Here is an 18,038-nt window from a genome sequence, read left to right on the forward strand (position 1 = left end):
GTATTTTTTGCTCACTGGAGGTTGTGTCAAGTCTCAGAGCCTCCGAATTAAACACCACTCTGTGTTGCCTGATATCTATAATATTGCTCCTAACATGCTGCTTTACCCACAAACTGAAAGGCTCTGAGCTTGATTCTTGCCACATTTTTTCTGATATTTTGGCTGATGCTAACACTTTACTACCTCAATGTTCGTACCTTAGCGTAACTTTTTTTATCAACCAAATTTTGCTGTACATTTTGGTCTCTTTCATATATTGAAACCATATGGTTGCTGTCTTACCTTACCTTTTCTAGCAGCATTAAGGGTTTTCCCTATTCATACTATTTGCTGGTGTTGGTGGTCCTGCATAGGTTGAGGTTAGGCCAGATGTTGTGTCCAAGTTGCCTGTTGGAATTTTTTGTTTATTTAAAAATGGCAGATAAGCTCCTGTTACTGTTGTCTAATAGTCAAAGACGCTCACACATCTTTTAAATAAATTTCTAACAAAATTTTCACCATTCTTTTCCAATCAGTTATTGGCAGAAAATCACAGAAAGAAACCAGAGTAAAGCTTTTATGTTTGGCTTACATGTACATGTACAGCAGTCAGAAGATGAGTTTTCTAGACAAAGAAGTATTCATTCAAAATCTCTGGTCTGTGTTTGTCAAATAAGACTAACAGTCTACAGCCACACTAGCTGCTCTGTGAGACTGTAAATGGACTGCATTTATATAGTGGCTTTCTAGTCTTCCGACCATCACCACCAATCTTCCGATTAGTGGGCGACCCGCTCTTCCTCTAAGCCACAGCCACCCCATGTACTATCCAGATGTTTAGCAGGTATAATGTTTACTATGTTCACCATCTTAGTTTGGCATGTTAGCATGGCAATATTTGCTAATTAGCACTAAACACGAAGTACAGCTGTCATTAGTTTTCGACCTGATGATTGTGCTAGGTGAAATCTTAAGGGATCATCAAAGTTATTACAATTCATCCTGAGGGGAACATGAATGTCTGTACCAAATTTCACAGCAATCCATCCAGTAGTTGTTGAGACGTTTCACTCAAAACCACAAATGTGAACCTTATGGTAACGCTACAGTATGAGTCAGGGGATTACTAAAGTCAGTAAGAAACATTGTCTGGGAATCATGAATGTCTGTACAAAATTTTGTGCTGCTCCATCTAGTAAATGTTGAGTTATTTCTCAGGATCTGTGAAAACCTTGACCTGCTAGTGCCGCTAGAGTAAATCCCAGGGGATCACCAAAGTAGGTAGGATTCATCCTCTGGAGACCATGAATGTCTGTACCAAATTTCATGGCAATCCATCCAATAGTTGTTGAGATATTTCAGGCTCCACCGTCTGCTAATGAAGCACACCTGCTCCCCATCAGCTCCTAATCACAGCCAGCATATAAAGCCCAGGACTCGCCTCAGCCAGTTGTCCGACCTCGTTTGATACAAGGACTCCCCATGCTACTCTGCATAACCCCGATCTCCCTTCTCCAGCGATCTCCCTTCTCCAGCGATCTCCCTTCTCCAGCGATCCCCCTTCTCTAGCGATCTCCCTTCTCCAGCGATTTCCACACCAGCGAGTCTTCCCTCCAACAGACTCCCCCCATCTCCATACCTGCACACCTGTCTTACCTGGCTGTAACCTAATAAACAACCATCTGTCTCCATATCGGTGTCCCCTGCCTGTCTGTCCGTAACACACGCTAGCCGTGCCGCTAACATGGAATAAAATCAGTTTACCAACAAACAATATTAAAATCTATGCTAAAATTTAACAGCAGCCTATGTGCAAGGGTGTGGGGCTGACTACATTTAAAAGATGAAGAGAAGCTGAATAGGTCTAATCCATCAATGCAAAAATATTCCAGACAAACACTGTTTTGTAATGCTGCTCTTAGCCTGTTTTACAGCACTGCACAGAGTTTTGCTGCATTCTGTATTAAAACAGCAATGCTTTGTCTGTTTTCCTACATGATGTCTTAGTTTGTTGAAACAGCAGTGATCCCAGTCAATCAAAACAATTACTCGTCTCAGTCACAGTTGGTCATTGGGCAGCTGTCCTTTTTCCTAAAGTATAGGTCCAAACCCTTAAACCCTTCCAGTGAAATGGGAGAAAGCCTTTTGCACTCTGCTTAAATGTCTTCCTCTATGGGCTCACTTCTAAAGTTTGTTTTTATTGCTTTTGCTGGCTGCTCTGTCAGAATGGCTTTTGCTTGTGCAAAACTTTTCTGGGTTGCTCAGTGCTGATACTGAACAACAGAGGGGTAATTAGGTCATTTGCTGTCATACTAGTTTGTGTCTCTGTAAAGAGACACAGCCACAGGAAAGGACATTGTTGTTCTGTGAAGGCTCTATTTACTGCTGCCCCTCCATTTACAACTGTCTTTAAATCAATCCCTCTTTAATGGGAACAAAAACACTTCCATGTGTTTTTCTCCCCTCACTGGCACCATGACATTGCTTAGACAATATCTGTTTAGTGGACTTTCAGAGCACATAAATACCTACCTACCTTGGTTTTAATGCTTGCTGTTGTGAAAGCAGAAACGGTTTCTTTTGTCTGAACAAATAGATGCAGATTTAACCAAAAAAGCTGAAGCAAATAGAATAGAAAAAGAAAACATTATCAATGCAACTGTGGGAGAGAGGTGACAGAGATGTTCCAAACAGGAGCATTGAGAAACAGAGAGACGTTCAGAGATAGACGCTGAGAAAGCCAATCCTGAACACCACGTACTGCCAGGCTGAGTTTCAGTAGCATTGAACAATATAACCATTGTTTCTGATGGAAACTCCCTCCAACCTGAAACTAATTGCATATGTGCAAAGACCTCACCCCATCTGGCTAGGTGATGTGCTACATCATGTGTTCATATCATCTTCTGGTGTTAAGCTCAAGGGGAACTCAATGACCCGTAACCTGGAGCTTTCCATTATCTGAACTTTTAAGAAACCCTAACCCCTCTTTGGTTCTAGCATCTGCCTTGCTTTTCCACTGTGTTTTACAAACCAGAACATGATGGATATACATCATTGAAATAGCCACACCACTTAGCATATCAGGACAAACGTGGTCATTTTGGTAGGTGAGTGCAGCTGACTGTGGGACTGACAATAATGGAAAAAGTGGCATCAATAAAGGTTTTCTTTCACGTTTACACATGAGCTCTTATGACTATTAAACGTCAGTGTTGATAAATTAATAGACGGCCCCCACCTGCAACAGGAGGTCAACAGAATGGAGCAAAGACAGATGACAGGACCGGCATTACTGGGAAATGTAAATTTAACTAGTAGCTACAGTTTATGAACAAATGTAGAACAAGACAGCAAAACACATGTGCCAGATATTCTGAATCACAATATCGCCTTTATATTGAAGCACACTTCCTTGCAGTGCTTATCTAAACACATGTGCTGCTTTATTAATTGTGGTGTTTGCTGTATTGCAAATGAACATTTCCCCTGACAGTACAAGGAACTTGGATTTAGTACCACCTCCTGAGCAGTGCCCAAATTTAGGTTCAGGAACTCGCCCCCAAAGTAGGGAGACAAAAGCAGAACCTGTGACAATGGGTACACATTAAGTTACGGGTCATTAAGTTTGTGTTGTGGAAAAGGCCTTTGGTTGCAGTAATTGAGGTTTGGTTGAACGGGAGAGCCAAATGGTAGCCCCATTCAGACCTCTCAGAAAAGAAAGGATAGAATTTCATGCATTACATAAAACCCCATCCATGACCACTCCAGAACTGTATGGTTAGCAGTTCATAGGTTAATGAAAATACACCCTATTAAGCAATAGTATTCATCCATGTGACATAATGCAGAAAAAAACAGACATTGATTAAGGAAGGAGTTTTTACACTGGGAAATATCTTTTGAGCAGATAAATTTGAGTACCACCTGGGGCCCAATGATATTTGGGGATGAGGAATATTATGCATTACCTGATTTGATGCAAATTTTGGGTTTATTATACACAGTCGGTGTTGGTGGTATAAGAGAACACAAGGGACTCTCCTTGCTTTGCGGGAATGTTCTTGATAGAAAAAATTACTGAATTACATGGAAGAGGGTTTGGGGATTTGTATCTTGTAGTGCCCAAAGTTCAGTTTATTGTGTGATTTCCCTAATGTACCTGGGTTGAATCAAATACAGGCTTATATATATTGTCTGTATGAGTCTTGTGGCATTGATCAGGCTGGTCCTTGGAATGGATGAGTCCAAATGCATCATCATTTAAAAACTTATTAGATTTATTGATTAGAATAACACCATGTGAGATAAATTTATCAAAAAGAACCAAGAAAAATGAGAAATATAAAGGAATATGGAATTAAATGACATGAAGGGAACACATTTAATGTAATTAATCAATATAGTTATCTCAGTCACTTTTGTGTTGGTCTTTAGACTGTGTGCATAACATTATAGATATGGACTACTGAATTGTAATGTGGGTTATTAAATTGTAATCCAGGTACATTATAAAAATTGAAATACAATGTGTCCATAATGGCTTAATGCAGATTATTATTTATTAGAGGGAACAAAAAGAAATGTTATAGCTTCATTCTCAGCAATAGGGCGTGTTTTGTTTTTGTCTAATTTTATTTAGGTGTAATTTTATGTAACTTTTTGAATGGGTCCCCCTTTTCTTTCAGTTATTTTGTGTTGCCCCCTTTTTTTCATGTAGTATAGGACAGTACTGTGATTAAAAGCTGCCTTACATCTATCTTTTGAATAATAATATCTTGGACACCTGAAGTAAAGGCAGTGTTGTCAAAGTGAAACCTAATATTTCTAATATTGCCTTGAAATGTTGCTTCAAAGTTAATAAAAGACTTCCTACACTGTTTGACAACAGCTCATTTTTATTTTAGATCTTGTGCCAGCACTTCATTAAAGCTGGAGCATATTACACTTCTGACTGAAACAGTCATGGCTGTATCATTATATGAAATAAAAAAAATATTGGTTTCTCTTGCCTGACATGTTTGGTAAACCTTAGGATCACAAATAGAATTTAAGTTTTGTGCTGTGGTGCTGTCCACACATGAGTTTGTAATAATGGACCTGTCAAAGGGTTTGTGAAGTTGAAGATGTTGAAGTCAGTTTTCTCAATCACCACTATCTGATTCTAGCTCTTTCCTTGAAATGAAAAATGCTTGTCTAATGGTCCAACTCCTCTCTCGCTCTGTGTCTTTCAGTTGTCTCTCGGGGATGAACAGTGTGAAGTGACGCGGAACGGCTATGAGTCCAAGGAGCTGGTGTACTTAGTTCATATTTACTGCCAGGTAAGACAGCGGACTCCACTGGGTTTGATGGTGCAGTCATACAGAAATACACCTAACCTCCCACAGCATGTATACACTTAGAGAAATATATATACAAACTCCCACGCAGACTCCACTTCATCTGCAAACTCACACCCAGACATTTGTAAAAATGTATTCATGCTTTCAACTTTTCTCTAAAAGCTTGTCAGAAGTGATTTCCAACTCACAAATGATGGTTCAATACAACCTGTTCAGATATCCAGCCCAGTCCTCCCTCTGAGCAGAACGCTGGCTCAAATTCATTTCAACACCTAACTTACTAATTAAAAAATTCAAGTTATGTGGGAATTTGGAACTGAATTGAAAAGAGCTGTGGATGAATGCCAGGATGGATGAGTTATTTTAAAGAATGTCAGATAGATTGGGCTTCAGAGTGTGAATTCTTCAAACCCTGAGCTTTTACAAAGTACCGTAAAACTTCAATTAAAAGCCAAGCCCCAATTAAACGCAGAGTCCCTTTCACTGGCCGGGTGTGGCTTCACGTGTTGACAAATAAATGCAGGTCTCTATTAGACGCTTGGTCTAGTTTTTGAAGTTCTTTGGATGTATAAAACCTCTTAAAGCCTACCAGGCGCCCGCTTTAGCTAGTTCTAAGCTGCTTAGATTGCGCATACAAATATAAATGTTTAAACTTTTGTCAATATGGACATGCTAGAATAGACACGTTAGATCGGTTAGATTCTCCACAATTCAATCGTTGATTTAATTTTACGGAAACCATGAGCACGAATGTATAACTCAGTCAGATTTACCATTTAGCATGGTAAACAAGAGAGATGAAAAATAAAGTGGTGACTCCCCACCTATGAAGCAGTCATAAAGTCTGAATATGTGTCCATTCCTCAATTCTAGGGCTGCACAATTAATCGAAATATTATAAAAATCACAACATGGCCAAGTGCAATATCCAAATTGCAGAAGCTGCAATTTTTTGATAAAGGTAAATTGTGTTACAAAAAAGTACTGTAGTGCTGCAGAGGTGCCCTGGCATACAAATCTTGTTCTCCAGATGTAAAAAAAACATGTTTTCTTTGGTATAGACCCCCAAAATGTCACATCATTGTGATTTTAACAGTTTCTGTGTGTGCGTGCATGAGGTTGTCCTAGATGCGCTGTCTCTCAGATGTTAAATGAATGATTTGTAATTGATATGTTATTCGATCTGTTCGATCGTCTAATTTTTATATAGTAAAAATATATTATGTATTACTTATATATAAGTAATATTCATACTGGTTTAAATAAACAATTTGATAGTATTTCACATCTTTTGTGAACAAGAGTTTTGTGCAAAAGGAATTAAGGCCTGTTCCATATAGACGCCTGTCCCAAATATAGGCAGGTTGTGTTCAGTGATTGAAGCAAACAAAGGCCTGGGCTATTAATTGAAGTTTTACGGTACTGTACACATGTTTCTGCATATTTTGTGATATTACCCCACTGTTTTTTTGGATTTAATTTCTTATGTTGATGTTTTAGAGGATAGGTTGCAATGTTTTCTGTGTCATTATTCAATCATTCATTGCAACAGTTATTGGTGGCAGCATCCACCAAGTATAATTTTCTATTATTGATGGCAGAGGCCTTATGAAGTGTTCTCTTCATTGGCACTGCTGTGTCCATGCACTTTTTCTTCTTACAGCTAGTTATGAGTTCCTTGCTTAGTTTCATTGCAGAGGTCTTGTCAAAGTATACAAAAGTTGGCTTAGTCATCTTTAAAATTCCTTTTTAAGGGGGGATGTCAGAGCAAAGTAACTGCCAAATTATTTATGATTACATCATATACAAAGTAAAGCAAAAAATTAGATTTCCCCAAAGTTGGGCATAGACTTAAAGTAGAACACACACATGCACACCAGCTGCTCAGAAGCTTTGCCCCAGCCTCCTCCAGTGACATTTTTGATTCTGGTTTCATGAATTTCCCTCCTCAGATCATATTCCATTTGCATGACCTTGGCAATGCCACACAAGTATGTGTACTTGGAAATTCCAACTTCTTACAGCCATTGGAAAACGGCTAAATGTACACTAGTTCTATTTGAAAAGGGGAAAAACTGGCAAAGAGTTGGCCTTGAGTTTCAGAGTCAGAGCTTTAAACAGAGAAAGTAGCACAGCACAGTGAGATTGGTTCAGTTCCACAGACCCAGAAAGGGGGGTAACTAGAAACACCATCTGAAAGTGGGGCAGGAATGCATAAAGAGTTCCCCAAGCCCACAGAGCCCTCCCAGCGCGTCTCTACCAGCCAGCACTTTTAAAACAGCAGTAGAATCAGTGGGCTGAGTGGTGCACTGCAGTCCCAGTCACACAAGCCCTGGCCTCGGTACAGACACATCTTTCTAGGCCAAATCAAAGACTTTTTCCACCACTAGTTTTTCTCAGTCGGGTTTTGAGGTTTGGAGCCCAGTCTTACTGGATGATAAAGAAACAACAAATCCATGGAAGAAGATAGATTTTTTTTTAAAAACAAGAAAAAAGAAAAGTTACATTTAATCTGTTGGATTGAGGGCAAAATTCTCTTGGTTTGCACTTGCACTATTGGTATTTAATCACTGCATTTTACTAGGAAGGGCTGAGTAAGCTGTTGATGTTCTTTGTTCATGAAGACATTTCCATTATCAAAGTATTTAGGTCCATAGGAGACTTGATTCCCATATTCTTTTTCTTTATTTTTTGAGACAGTGCCATTGTATCAGAGGCATGAAAAGAAGAGTGTCTGTGGGGACAAAAACAAAAGAGACTATCCCAGAGAAAAAAAAGGAAAAACAGAAGAGTCACAGCAGTGTTGGTTGATAAAGGTTTTAGTGGGCTTGTCTTTATGCTGACACAGAGGCTGGTGGAAGAGTTCTTGTATGTTATCCACGAAGTTCAATTGCTGGCAACAAAATGTTTAGTGTCAGTGTTTGACCTTGAGTTTTCAGCCAGGCCAAGAAGCCTGCTTTGGTTTGTGAAGTGGCTACACCAGATAATGATATGACTAATGATATGACAGCAGATACATTAACACAAGAAAAAATGAAGAATAAAAAGCCATAAAACAAAGTTAACAATAGATGAGAACATAAAGTGGAGCAGCATAATCAGAGGAAACAACAGCATAAAGTGCATTGCTGTAGTCCAGGCAGGAAAAAATAAAAGCATGCATAACTTTATTTAAATCAGTAGAAATAGAAATGACCTAATTTGAGAGATTTTCTTGATTTTTAAAAAACAAACAAAAACAAGACTGCACAAAATTCTTAGTCTTGAAAACAAAGATCAGCGACAAAAATAACACCAAGCCGTCACTCTTTTTTTTTTTTTTTTTGACAGGCAGCCTAGCTTGCTATTGAATTGGCTGGTAGACATTTCTGGTTCAATTAGTTTGATCTCAGATTTGTCATCATTAAATTTTATGAAATTTTGGAACATCCAGCATTTCATGTCATTAATCCTGTTTGGCCATTTGAGGGCAGCAGAAACAAGCTGCAAACACAACACTGACCTTTTGTCACCTTTTAAGTTGATATGGTGAACTTGTTAGCAAGCATTTTCCTATTTACACATCCAGCAGATACTGCGCAAACAACAGTGGGCCAAGAATGAACCCCTGGGAACACCATAATTAATCTGATTGACAGAGGAACAGGAGTCTGCTGTACTTCACAACAGAGATGCTTCTGTCAGACAGATATGAATACATTTTTTTTGCAGTGACTAAATTCATAACATGTTACTTTTTCATTTATCAGTTATGACTTGGCTTCATTTTTATTCTCCTTTCTCAAGTATTTTACTCCCTCAATTACAGGACATTTTCACACACAAAAGCTCGGCAGATGAAGGAAAACAAAAGCACAACAGTGGTTTTGCATGTTTTATCCCTTTTATTACAAATCAGGTAGTTCCAGGAATGTAAAGCTACATTTTACACTACTGCAGATAATTTTCAAAGCATGCTATGTTTTTTGATTGATAAATCACCTTTTCCTACCTTCCAAGCAGGAAGAATGTGGGAAAATCAGAGCCAAAATACACATTATAAGCATATACAAATGTTGTATAAAGGATGATATAAGTTTGATAGCTTCTTGCATTTAAAGTATGCAGCCTACCCTAAGGTACTCAAATGCTGGATGCTCCCACAGCACCTGAACGCACCAAGTCTGGGTCTTCAAAACAATCCCATACAGATTCAGCTAGCTGATTATCATATTGTACGGAAATTAATGGAAACCAATTACTGCCTTGAAGTAAGGAAATGCATTCATTAAGCTTAAACATGAATCTGTTCTTTAGAAACACTTGGCAGCAATGTAAAGTACACACAATTTAATTTTATTAATTTTGTCTTCCTCTCCCACAACTGGAATATCTTTCCGCTGTTTGAGACACCTGGAGGGTCCTGAAATATTGGATATGCTGTCACTAGCAATTGTAAGGTGCCGTTGTGGTTCGACGGTTATTACTTCTGTTGAAGTGCCTACCCAATATTTTAAATTGTTATGTTTGTATTGTATTCTATGGATCTTACAATACATTGTTTGTTTAATTTAAAAGATATTTTATTTTAATAAATTACTCCTTTTTCCTTTGTTTGTTGATCCAAATGTTGCATTTACAATAAACTTAGTGTAGACATTGTGTGGCAATTCAAACTTTCTTTCGTCTGGTTTCCTCTCCTAGGCACCTGTCTACAGGGTGTGCATTAGGCAGCATTTAATTTTTCCCATGTTAATTAGTGAAAAACTATCAACTTCAGCCTAGCTGCAGTTGAATGGAAACGTTGCTGTGTTCTCTGTCTCTGTTCTTGCTGGTTACACTGTATTGGTGTTGTCGTTCTGAAGGGCCGAAGTTGGATTGTGAAGCGCAGCTATGAGGATTTCCGTGTCCTGGACAAGCACCTGCACCTCTGTATCTATGACCGACGCTTCTCCCAGCTGCCTGAGCTGCCTCGACTGGACAGTCTGACTGATCAGTCAGAGGTGAGCACTGGAAACACACATCTACACACACACTTGTATTGTGTACTGTATTTTTTACTACAAACTGAAGCGTTCAGGGCTGTAAGCAAAATAATCCACCTGGTTTTAATAATCCACGCAGCTTTATTGGATTTAGATCCCATTTTCTTCACATTCTAACTTGAAGTGAATCCTGGCCACAGGTAAAGGCTTAAAGACCATTTTTACATGTATAGTATGCAAAATTAATAATTATTTTTAGGTTTGGGGAACCTTGCTTTTCTTAAATCTCACACTGCCTTGTTTACGCTCTCACTGAACCATCCAGTACTTAGTCAGCCCCTAAATTAAATGAATGATAGGATTTGCTGCCCATATACTTTTAAAATACAAGATAACAAGGTATCAGTTAGTCTAAATAAAACCTATTCTAGTTACTGTGCTTTGATATCCAATATGATCTACATGTTTTTTGTCTTGGGAATGCACAATTTGATGTTTTGCCAGTTATTCCCCGTTCAGCCCGCCTGTGGATAGTATTGTGAGCCAGACGAAACCTTTATGGTCAGATTGAGGCTCTGAAAGGAATGCAGAGCTTAGGTATCAAACCAAACTGGTAAAACCAGTCCATTACTGAGGGGTATTGTGTGTGTGTGTGTGTGTGTGGATGCTTTCAGAGTAAAAGCTTTACAAAGCTGCCTGCAGTACACTATTATACTTTCACCAGTAGCTATGTTTATACTATTCATAAGGTCAAAGTAGTGAACAGTGATGTAACTGCAGGTTTAGACAAGAAGAACTCAGCTACAAGAGCTGAAACTCGCATCCTACCCCATCTTCTCAGTAAAGTTAAGTGTCATCATTAGCTCAAATGTGCCGATGTTGGGTAGCAGAAACTGTAAAACAAAATTTCCCTTGTGAAAGGAAGTCATAGCTGCAAATGTCATTTCAAGTGGTTTACTACCATGCAACACTCTTTAGCTGCGCAATTAGCTGCCTTTGTCACTCATAAACACATAACAAAAGGAGCTGATGACTTTTAATGATAATTATTAACATCCATTGTAACAGCTAAGTTTAATATTCAGAGTGTTAGTAGTGGATCTGAAGTAAATGGAATGACTCTGGCCTGTGTGTGTTTTTTCCACGTTAGTCAGTTTCCCAGATGTTGTTGGCTTACCTCTCCCGGCTCTCGGCCATCGCTGACAACAAGATCAACTGTGGGCCTGCCCTCACATGGATGGAGGTAAGGCTGCACTGTCCTCTGTCTTTATGGAGTGCACTGACTCTTTGGCAGAAAAAAATAAATGTATTCAGTGGATCAGAGAGCAAAGCCTCAACCTTTTGGCAAAAAGGTTGAGGCTTTGCTTTAAATTATTTATTATTTATGATTATTTCTGCCTTTGAATGGTCTTATCTACACATGAAATCGTCATTCAGGAAATTCATGAATACTATTGCACATTATGAATAAGGAAAATCATTTTAGTATTCTTTTCCATTTACAAAACTGCAGGGTAACATCCTTTTAACACAATATAGCCATGCAGAGATTGCTGTCTGAATTGCTGGAGCTTTAGTCTCAAACACTGCAGAGTTAATATATTGCAGCAAAGAGAAATACCTAAAAAAACAATCACAATGACATATTGCAAACAGCAAAACTGCATCAACAAATAAAGAAAAGTAGACAAACAATGATAGAATGATTCCTTGCAAACTAAAACAAGGACCTGGGGCCTTACAGTGTTCTACTTTGCTATAACAGATTAATACGGGTTTCCATAGCTACAGGATTACTGTAGAAATACTATATTATTGCTGTAGGATTACTAGAATCTTATAGTACATATGGCAGCAATTTCTAGCCACTAATTCATTCTTTAGCAAACATATTTGAATAAGCTGGTAGAAAAGTCACCAGAGCTACTTTACCACTTCACCATCATATTTTTGTATCTTTTCCCATAGTCATTTGTTAGTCAATGGCTGCCACTGTTGAAATGACGTGTAAGTCTTGTGTTTGTGTGTGTGTGTGTGTGTGTGTGTGTACTAGGTTGACAATAAGGGAAATCATCTGTTGGTTCATGAAGAGTCGTCCATCAACGTGCCAGCTATTGCTGCTGCCCACGTCATCAAGCGCTACATCGCCCAGGCCTCAGACGAACTGTCCTTCGAGGTGACAACAACAGTTCACACACACGCTCGCTATATAACGCCTTCATTTTTAGCAATCACTGATGTCTTCTATGAACAAGAGGTAAAGGGACAATCAGACACATCTTTAATCTTCTGTCTTTCCTCCCTCTGTTGCTCCCTGCAGGTTGGCGACATTGTGTCAGTGATTGACATGCCCCCTAAAGAAGACACCACATGGTGGAGGGGCAAGCATGGCTTTCAGGTACGCAGCTCACAAAACACTTGGCAGGCTGGGGGCAAAAACACATACACACACACATTTTGCGTTTCTCTGCCTTTTCCTCGGGCTGTAAACCTTTGATTAGATTTGTACTTGAGGTATTTCAAGGACAAGGAGAGAACATTGCTTTGTAAGGCAGATTTCAAATACTCAGAGTATGTCAAAAGACAAAGAAAGATACAAATCCTCTTTTATATGAACTTTTGAGCAGATTACAGGGTGTGTGCCTCCCCCTGTAACGCTGAACTGATTCACATTCCTACGCTGTCTTCAGTATCCTATAACACACAGAATCTGTGCTGGACTTTTGTTACAATCGACTTTGTTCTCCCAGTTTCAGCTCTGAGCAAGCACTATGTAGTCTAAGCATTTTATTAGCTTACGGTACTATAAATTTGACCTCTAACTGAAATGAAGTGAAAAAATGTAAATTCAAATAATGAATAACATAATTACATTTTTGAGCATAAATCTTTTCAGAGGCTATAAGAAAACAAACTGTTAAATTAACAGCCTGTTGTATATTACAAGTTATTTTGAATTGGAGGTTCATAATAATGGAGCACGATGGTGTGTCCACGCTGTGTGCTTAGGCGACACCCAGACAAATATGTACAAAACACTAAGCGGACATTTAGACAGAAAGCAGTTAAAGCACCAGCACTAAGAAGGTAGGGCCATGTTGTTTAAGGTTGCAGTGAGACAGTGAGATACGATCTAGGAAGTCCAGTTGGAGTAACAGATTAATGCATTTAAAGGCTTTTCAGACACCAAAACACTGCACAACAGTTTGTAATACTCAAGAGAGAGGATTTTACCACTCTGGAAAATTATCACAGCTGCAGCTGTTTTATCTTTCGTCACAACAACTGCAGAAATGCCAGGAATATGCGCTTGCATGTATGTGATTGACCAACACAGCGCCGTGCTGGATGACGGTGCGTTGCAGCAAAAGTTGAGTCATGTTTAACTTTTTCGCATGACGACTCTGCGTTGGCTCCCCCTGTTGCACCAATGGACCGGCTCCATTCAGATGAATGGAGAGGACTGCATTTTTTCACACAGAGCTAAAGTCGGTCTGAACCCGGCATGAGGCTTTTGGACCCGTTTGTCAGGCGCAGATTTGACGCATTCTGCCTCAAACACATGCAGTGTATTTAACAAACAGGCACAGCAGGCTGGAGTTACAGTTAATGTGTCATCTTAGGGAGTGCCTCCCCCCTCATTGCAAATGCATTTAAGAGAGAATTGTGCCAGTAATAGGAGGACACATGGTAACAGAGGCTGAATATGTATTCTGCTAGATTTATTAAAGTCTAGCGATGAAAAGAAACATAAATTAAATATTTTATATATATATATATATATATATATATATATATATATAGAGAGAGAGAGAGAGAGAGAGAATAAAAAACTGTAGCAATGATTATTAATGAACACAATATCTGATTACTGTAACAGCACCAATGGATGGGGTGTTGCGGCAAGCACTGAAAAGAAAAGCCTGGTTTTAAGGTTGAATCTGGCTGAACCTCCTCTGAGCTGCTGCCTCCTCGCCACACTGGCCTCTCTCCTCTTGTGTGTTTTGGCTCTCTGCTTACAAGAGGTACTCCTGCCATTCAGGCTCACTGGCAGGGTGGCAGCCTGCAGGCACTTACTGATCAGTTATATTTCTGATGAGTTGTCAGTGGCTGTAGACCACTGCCCTCCTCTGGATTACAGAGCTTCTCCCTCTGAACACATAAAGACATGGAGAAGCTATTTTCCACTGATAGATGTTGACTAGGAGCCCATGATTGCCTGCAGCCTGGAAACCTCACTGCATATATATATATATATATATATATATATATATAATATCAGATCTACACTTTCTAGATTCATACTAATGGCTGACTGAAACTCAAACAGGACATGTATTGGGGAACTAACTGAGCAAATGCAATGAGAGCAGTACTACCAGTAATCAGTTAGCCAGTCAGTGATGTTACAGTGTTTGTGTGTTGGTGCTATTTGCCACTGGGCTACATCTGGCAGTCTTATACAATGTAGAATGTAAATTCAGATTTTTTTTATATCATTCTTTAAAAGCAAAACCTGTACCAAAGTGCTATTCACAAGAGCAGCAGGTACACAGGTACACTTAATATGTACCTTGTGTGCAATGTGGTCATTTCCACACCACCTGATCAGTAGATGTCCAAACCAAGTCCAAAATGCCATCTTTGCCACAGTCACACGATTAATGTGACAGCCACACCTCAGTATAGATACTGTGTTGTCTCTCACTGTCTTCATTTTACTAATCCGATGAATTTCCTCCCACCTCACCCTGCCTGTCTCACTCCTTTACTCTCTCCAGGTTGGCTTCTTTCCCAGTGAGTGTGTGGAGCTCATAAATGATAAAGTGCCGCAGTCCATGACCAACACGGTACCAAAACCAGGTACTCCTCCTACTCCTCTTAAACCATTCACAGGAAATGTGTTGGAAGGAAGTTATCACTGATGGCAGTTAATGTCTCAATGATGCTGCATTTTCAGGAAGTGGTTATGGGTGTGGTGGATGATATGGTTCGGGGTGTTTGAGTCCTTGCGTACGTGCGTGCATGTATATCACACCTTGCCCACAGCTATTATTGCTGGTCTGACAGACTTGTTGTGTCATGGAATTGATTTAGTATTAAAAACAAGAGCTCTATAGTGGATTTCTAGTATATCTTTACACCATCATTTCATAATTTTGAATGACTGAAATGTCGTGGAGGTATCGATATTGCACAAACCTGAAAATGAAATTGAATATACAGAACCTCGTTAGAGGTCTTCGCCTGTTTCCATAGAACTAAATTACAATACATAATCCTCAGTAAAGATAATGTAACTTCAATTTTTGAACATGTTACAGTGAAAGGATACCCATAATTCTGACACGTCATCCCCTGAAATAGCCCGCTAATCATGTTATATTGACTCAGCACTATACAAATCCAATGCAAATAACTGTGCTAATCTATTGCTGTCCAGTGCAAACAGATAAGCTCTTTAGCACGAGAGTCCTGAGAGTGTATAACATAAACCCTCTTGGAGTCAAAGAGAACACTTAACAACATTTGGCAACTGGGATACAGACTTGAGCTGAACTTTGCCCTCACTGCATCACACACTGAATTACACACTGCAGCACCCAACAAAAATAGCAGCTCACGTCTTGCTGTGACTGATCCTTCTGATCAGACCTCAATGTCTTGTACGAATCCACGTCACGTCTTCCAAATCCAAAGACTGATTCAACCAGTATGACTCACTGTCACAACCAACTGACTGGCTTTGGGGTGGGCGAGTGGAGCCGGGGTTCCTAACCATCCAAAAACCTCGGAGACTCCGGGGTCTGGATTAAGGGATGACACCGCGAAAAAAAACACCAGCTCTATAAGATCCATAATTGTGATGGAGGAGATATAATTACAGGCGCAGGGTTCCGGGTGCTGTTGGACACCCATGTTATCTGATGTGCCAATCAAGTTTCAAATCCAAGTTTTTGACCTTTTGACTGTGTGACTGATCAGAAATGCATATTGCGGTGTAGAGTTAACTTCGCAGTGCACGCACAGTACACTCCACAGTCCATGACTTAATCTGCCTGCCCACTCCCCTGCTTTTGAACAATGTTTCAGTGCTTGTTGCTGTTTTTTTTTTGTTTGTTTTTATGCATGTGTCCTTATTTGTCAATCATGCATTTTTTCCTTTACAGAGTATCCGCAGGTCAAGTAGTCATTTAGATATCCTGAATAAAGTTAACAGATTTTCTAATTCTCTTAAATTGCTTTTAATTAAATCGTGGTCTATATTCTACATAGTAATAACCAAAGTCTAATATTTGGTTTTCTAAAACCTGCAAATTCCCTTGTGTCAGTAATATTAACATGACTCTAAATTTGCAGATCCTGGATCAAGTTCACTATCAGTGGCAGAACAAATAACTAAATGTAATGGTGTTTAAGCTGCCCGTTTATGTGTCAAAACTGCACTGCTTGTTCTCCACTGCATCATTAATTCTGTTGTTGTCTCACAGCACAGCTGTACAGTAGTATTCGCATGTGTCTTGATTTGTTGCATTTGACTGTGACTCCTCTGCCCCAGCCTCCCCCTGCTCTGGCCTGCAGCCTGCTTCTTGGAGTCTCTTCCCTCCCTGTGCGTGTTGGTATACACACTTCATCCACCTGTCCACTCACTCCACCTTAACTCACTCACACACAAATACATTTGCACATTTGGACTTGTATGACATTTTGTTCATTAGAGTATGGATGTAGTTAAAGTTACAATCCTTAAGATTTCAGTGCGGGTTGATTTGACAGTGCCCGTGGTCACTGGTTGTAACAGCAAGTGCTGTTTAATACTACAGGTTCCAGGACTCTGGGGGCAGGAAACACTCCATGAGCAGCGAGTTTGTCAGAAATGCAACAGAAGAGCAACTGGTGTATCAGTTTACACAGCCAAACAAACTTGCATTGTTTTAACAAAGAAGTCAGTCAAAAGTCAGTTGACTGTGGCTGCTCCTGTTTCATCACCCCCTGAAATATTTAAAACTGATCTAGAACATGCCAAAAATAACCGCTGTCTTGTTTTGTAGATGCATTTTTGAGGAACGATTGAGGTCAGTGTTAAACTCTGTGAAAAATACATTTCTGTGCCTGCTTGACAATAAAAGCCAACACACGTTTCACCAGTTGAATGCTTTTAATGTGAACGAGCAGCAGCAGGAAATGTTTGGTTAGTATTAGCAGTAACTAAAAACAGCTCAAATATGGTGTTAGGAGAGTCAACAGTGAGGCTGATATCAGTCAGATCAAATTACAAATTACAGATCAAATTAAAAACAGTAACACTGGATTACATGCTGCATCGTTTCCTGTCAATCCCTCACGCATTGGTAGGCAAATTGAATCTTGTGCGGGAATGGCGGACCCCGTCACCAACGATGCAAACTACTGTATAATTACAGAATGTAAATACACTGAATGGCTATTGCTGAATAAACGCCAACTATAAATAGTATCAAAAACAGGGTTTGATTTCATGAAAATCTTAAGGATTATAACTTTAAAGTTGAATTTAAGTTCTCTCATGTAAGAAGACTTGTCTTATTGATGAATGCAAAGTTTCTTTATTTGAGTTCATTGCTACACTTTTGTTTTTATCTGTGCACTGTCTCGCAAAACAGTTTATTGCATCAAAGTATAATTTCTATGCAAAGCTACTGACCTCACAGTCCCAAAGTACACAGTTGCTCTGTTCTCTAACTTGAAGTGCTTCTCTCCCTCTGCTGATTCT

The 18,038-nt window shown here is 39.4% G+C and overlaps 1 protein-coding gene across 5 annotated transcripts in view; it reads left to right on the forward strand.

Moving 5' to 3' along the window:
- arhgap32b (Rho GTPase activating protein 32b) overlaps window positions 1–18,038 on the forward strand; it is a 111,474-nt gene that overhangs the window by 65,306 nt on the left and 28,130 nt on the right. For 3 of the 5 annotated variants that reach the window (XM_044222060.1, XM_044222063.1, XM_044222064.1), the window contains 7 exons: window positions 5,214–5,300; window positions 10,166–10,303; window positions 11,436–11,528; window positions 12,339–12,461; window positions 12,606–12,683; window positions 15,067–15,148; window positions 16,845–16,895. In XM_044222060.1, coding sequence (XP_044077995.1) covers window positions 5,214–5,300; window positions 10,166–10,303; window positions 11,436–11,528; window positions 12,339–12,461; window positions 12,606–12,683; window positions 15,067–15,148; window positions 16,845–16,895 — 652 coding nt within the window. The remainder of the gene's footprint in view (window positions 1–5,213; window positions 5,301–10,165; window positions 10,304–11,435; window positions 11,529–12,338; window positions 12,462–12,605; window positions 12,684–15,066; window positions 15,149–16,844; window positions 16,896–18,038) is intronic. The other 2 variants (XM_044222062.1, XM_044222061.1) reach the window with 1 other exon arrangement.

Source organism: Siniperca chuatsi, linkage group LG14, assembly GCF_020085105.1.
Source record: "Siniperca chuatsi isolate FFG_IHB_CAS linkage group LG14, ASM2008510v1, whole genome shotgun sequence".
Lineage (NCBI taxonomy): Eukaryota > Metazoa > Chordata > Actinopteri > Centrarchiformes > Sinipercidae > Siniperca > Siniperca chuatsi.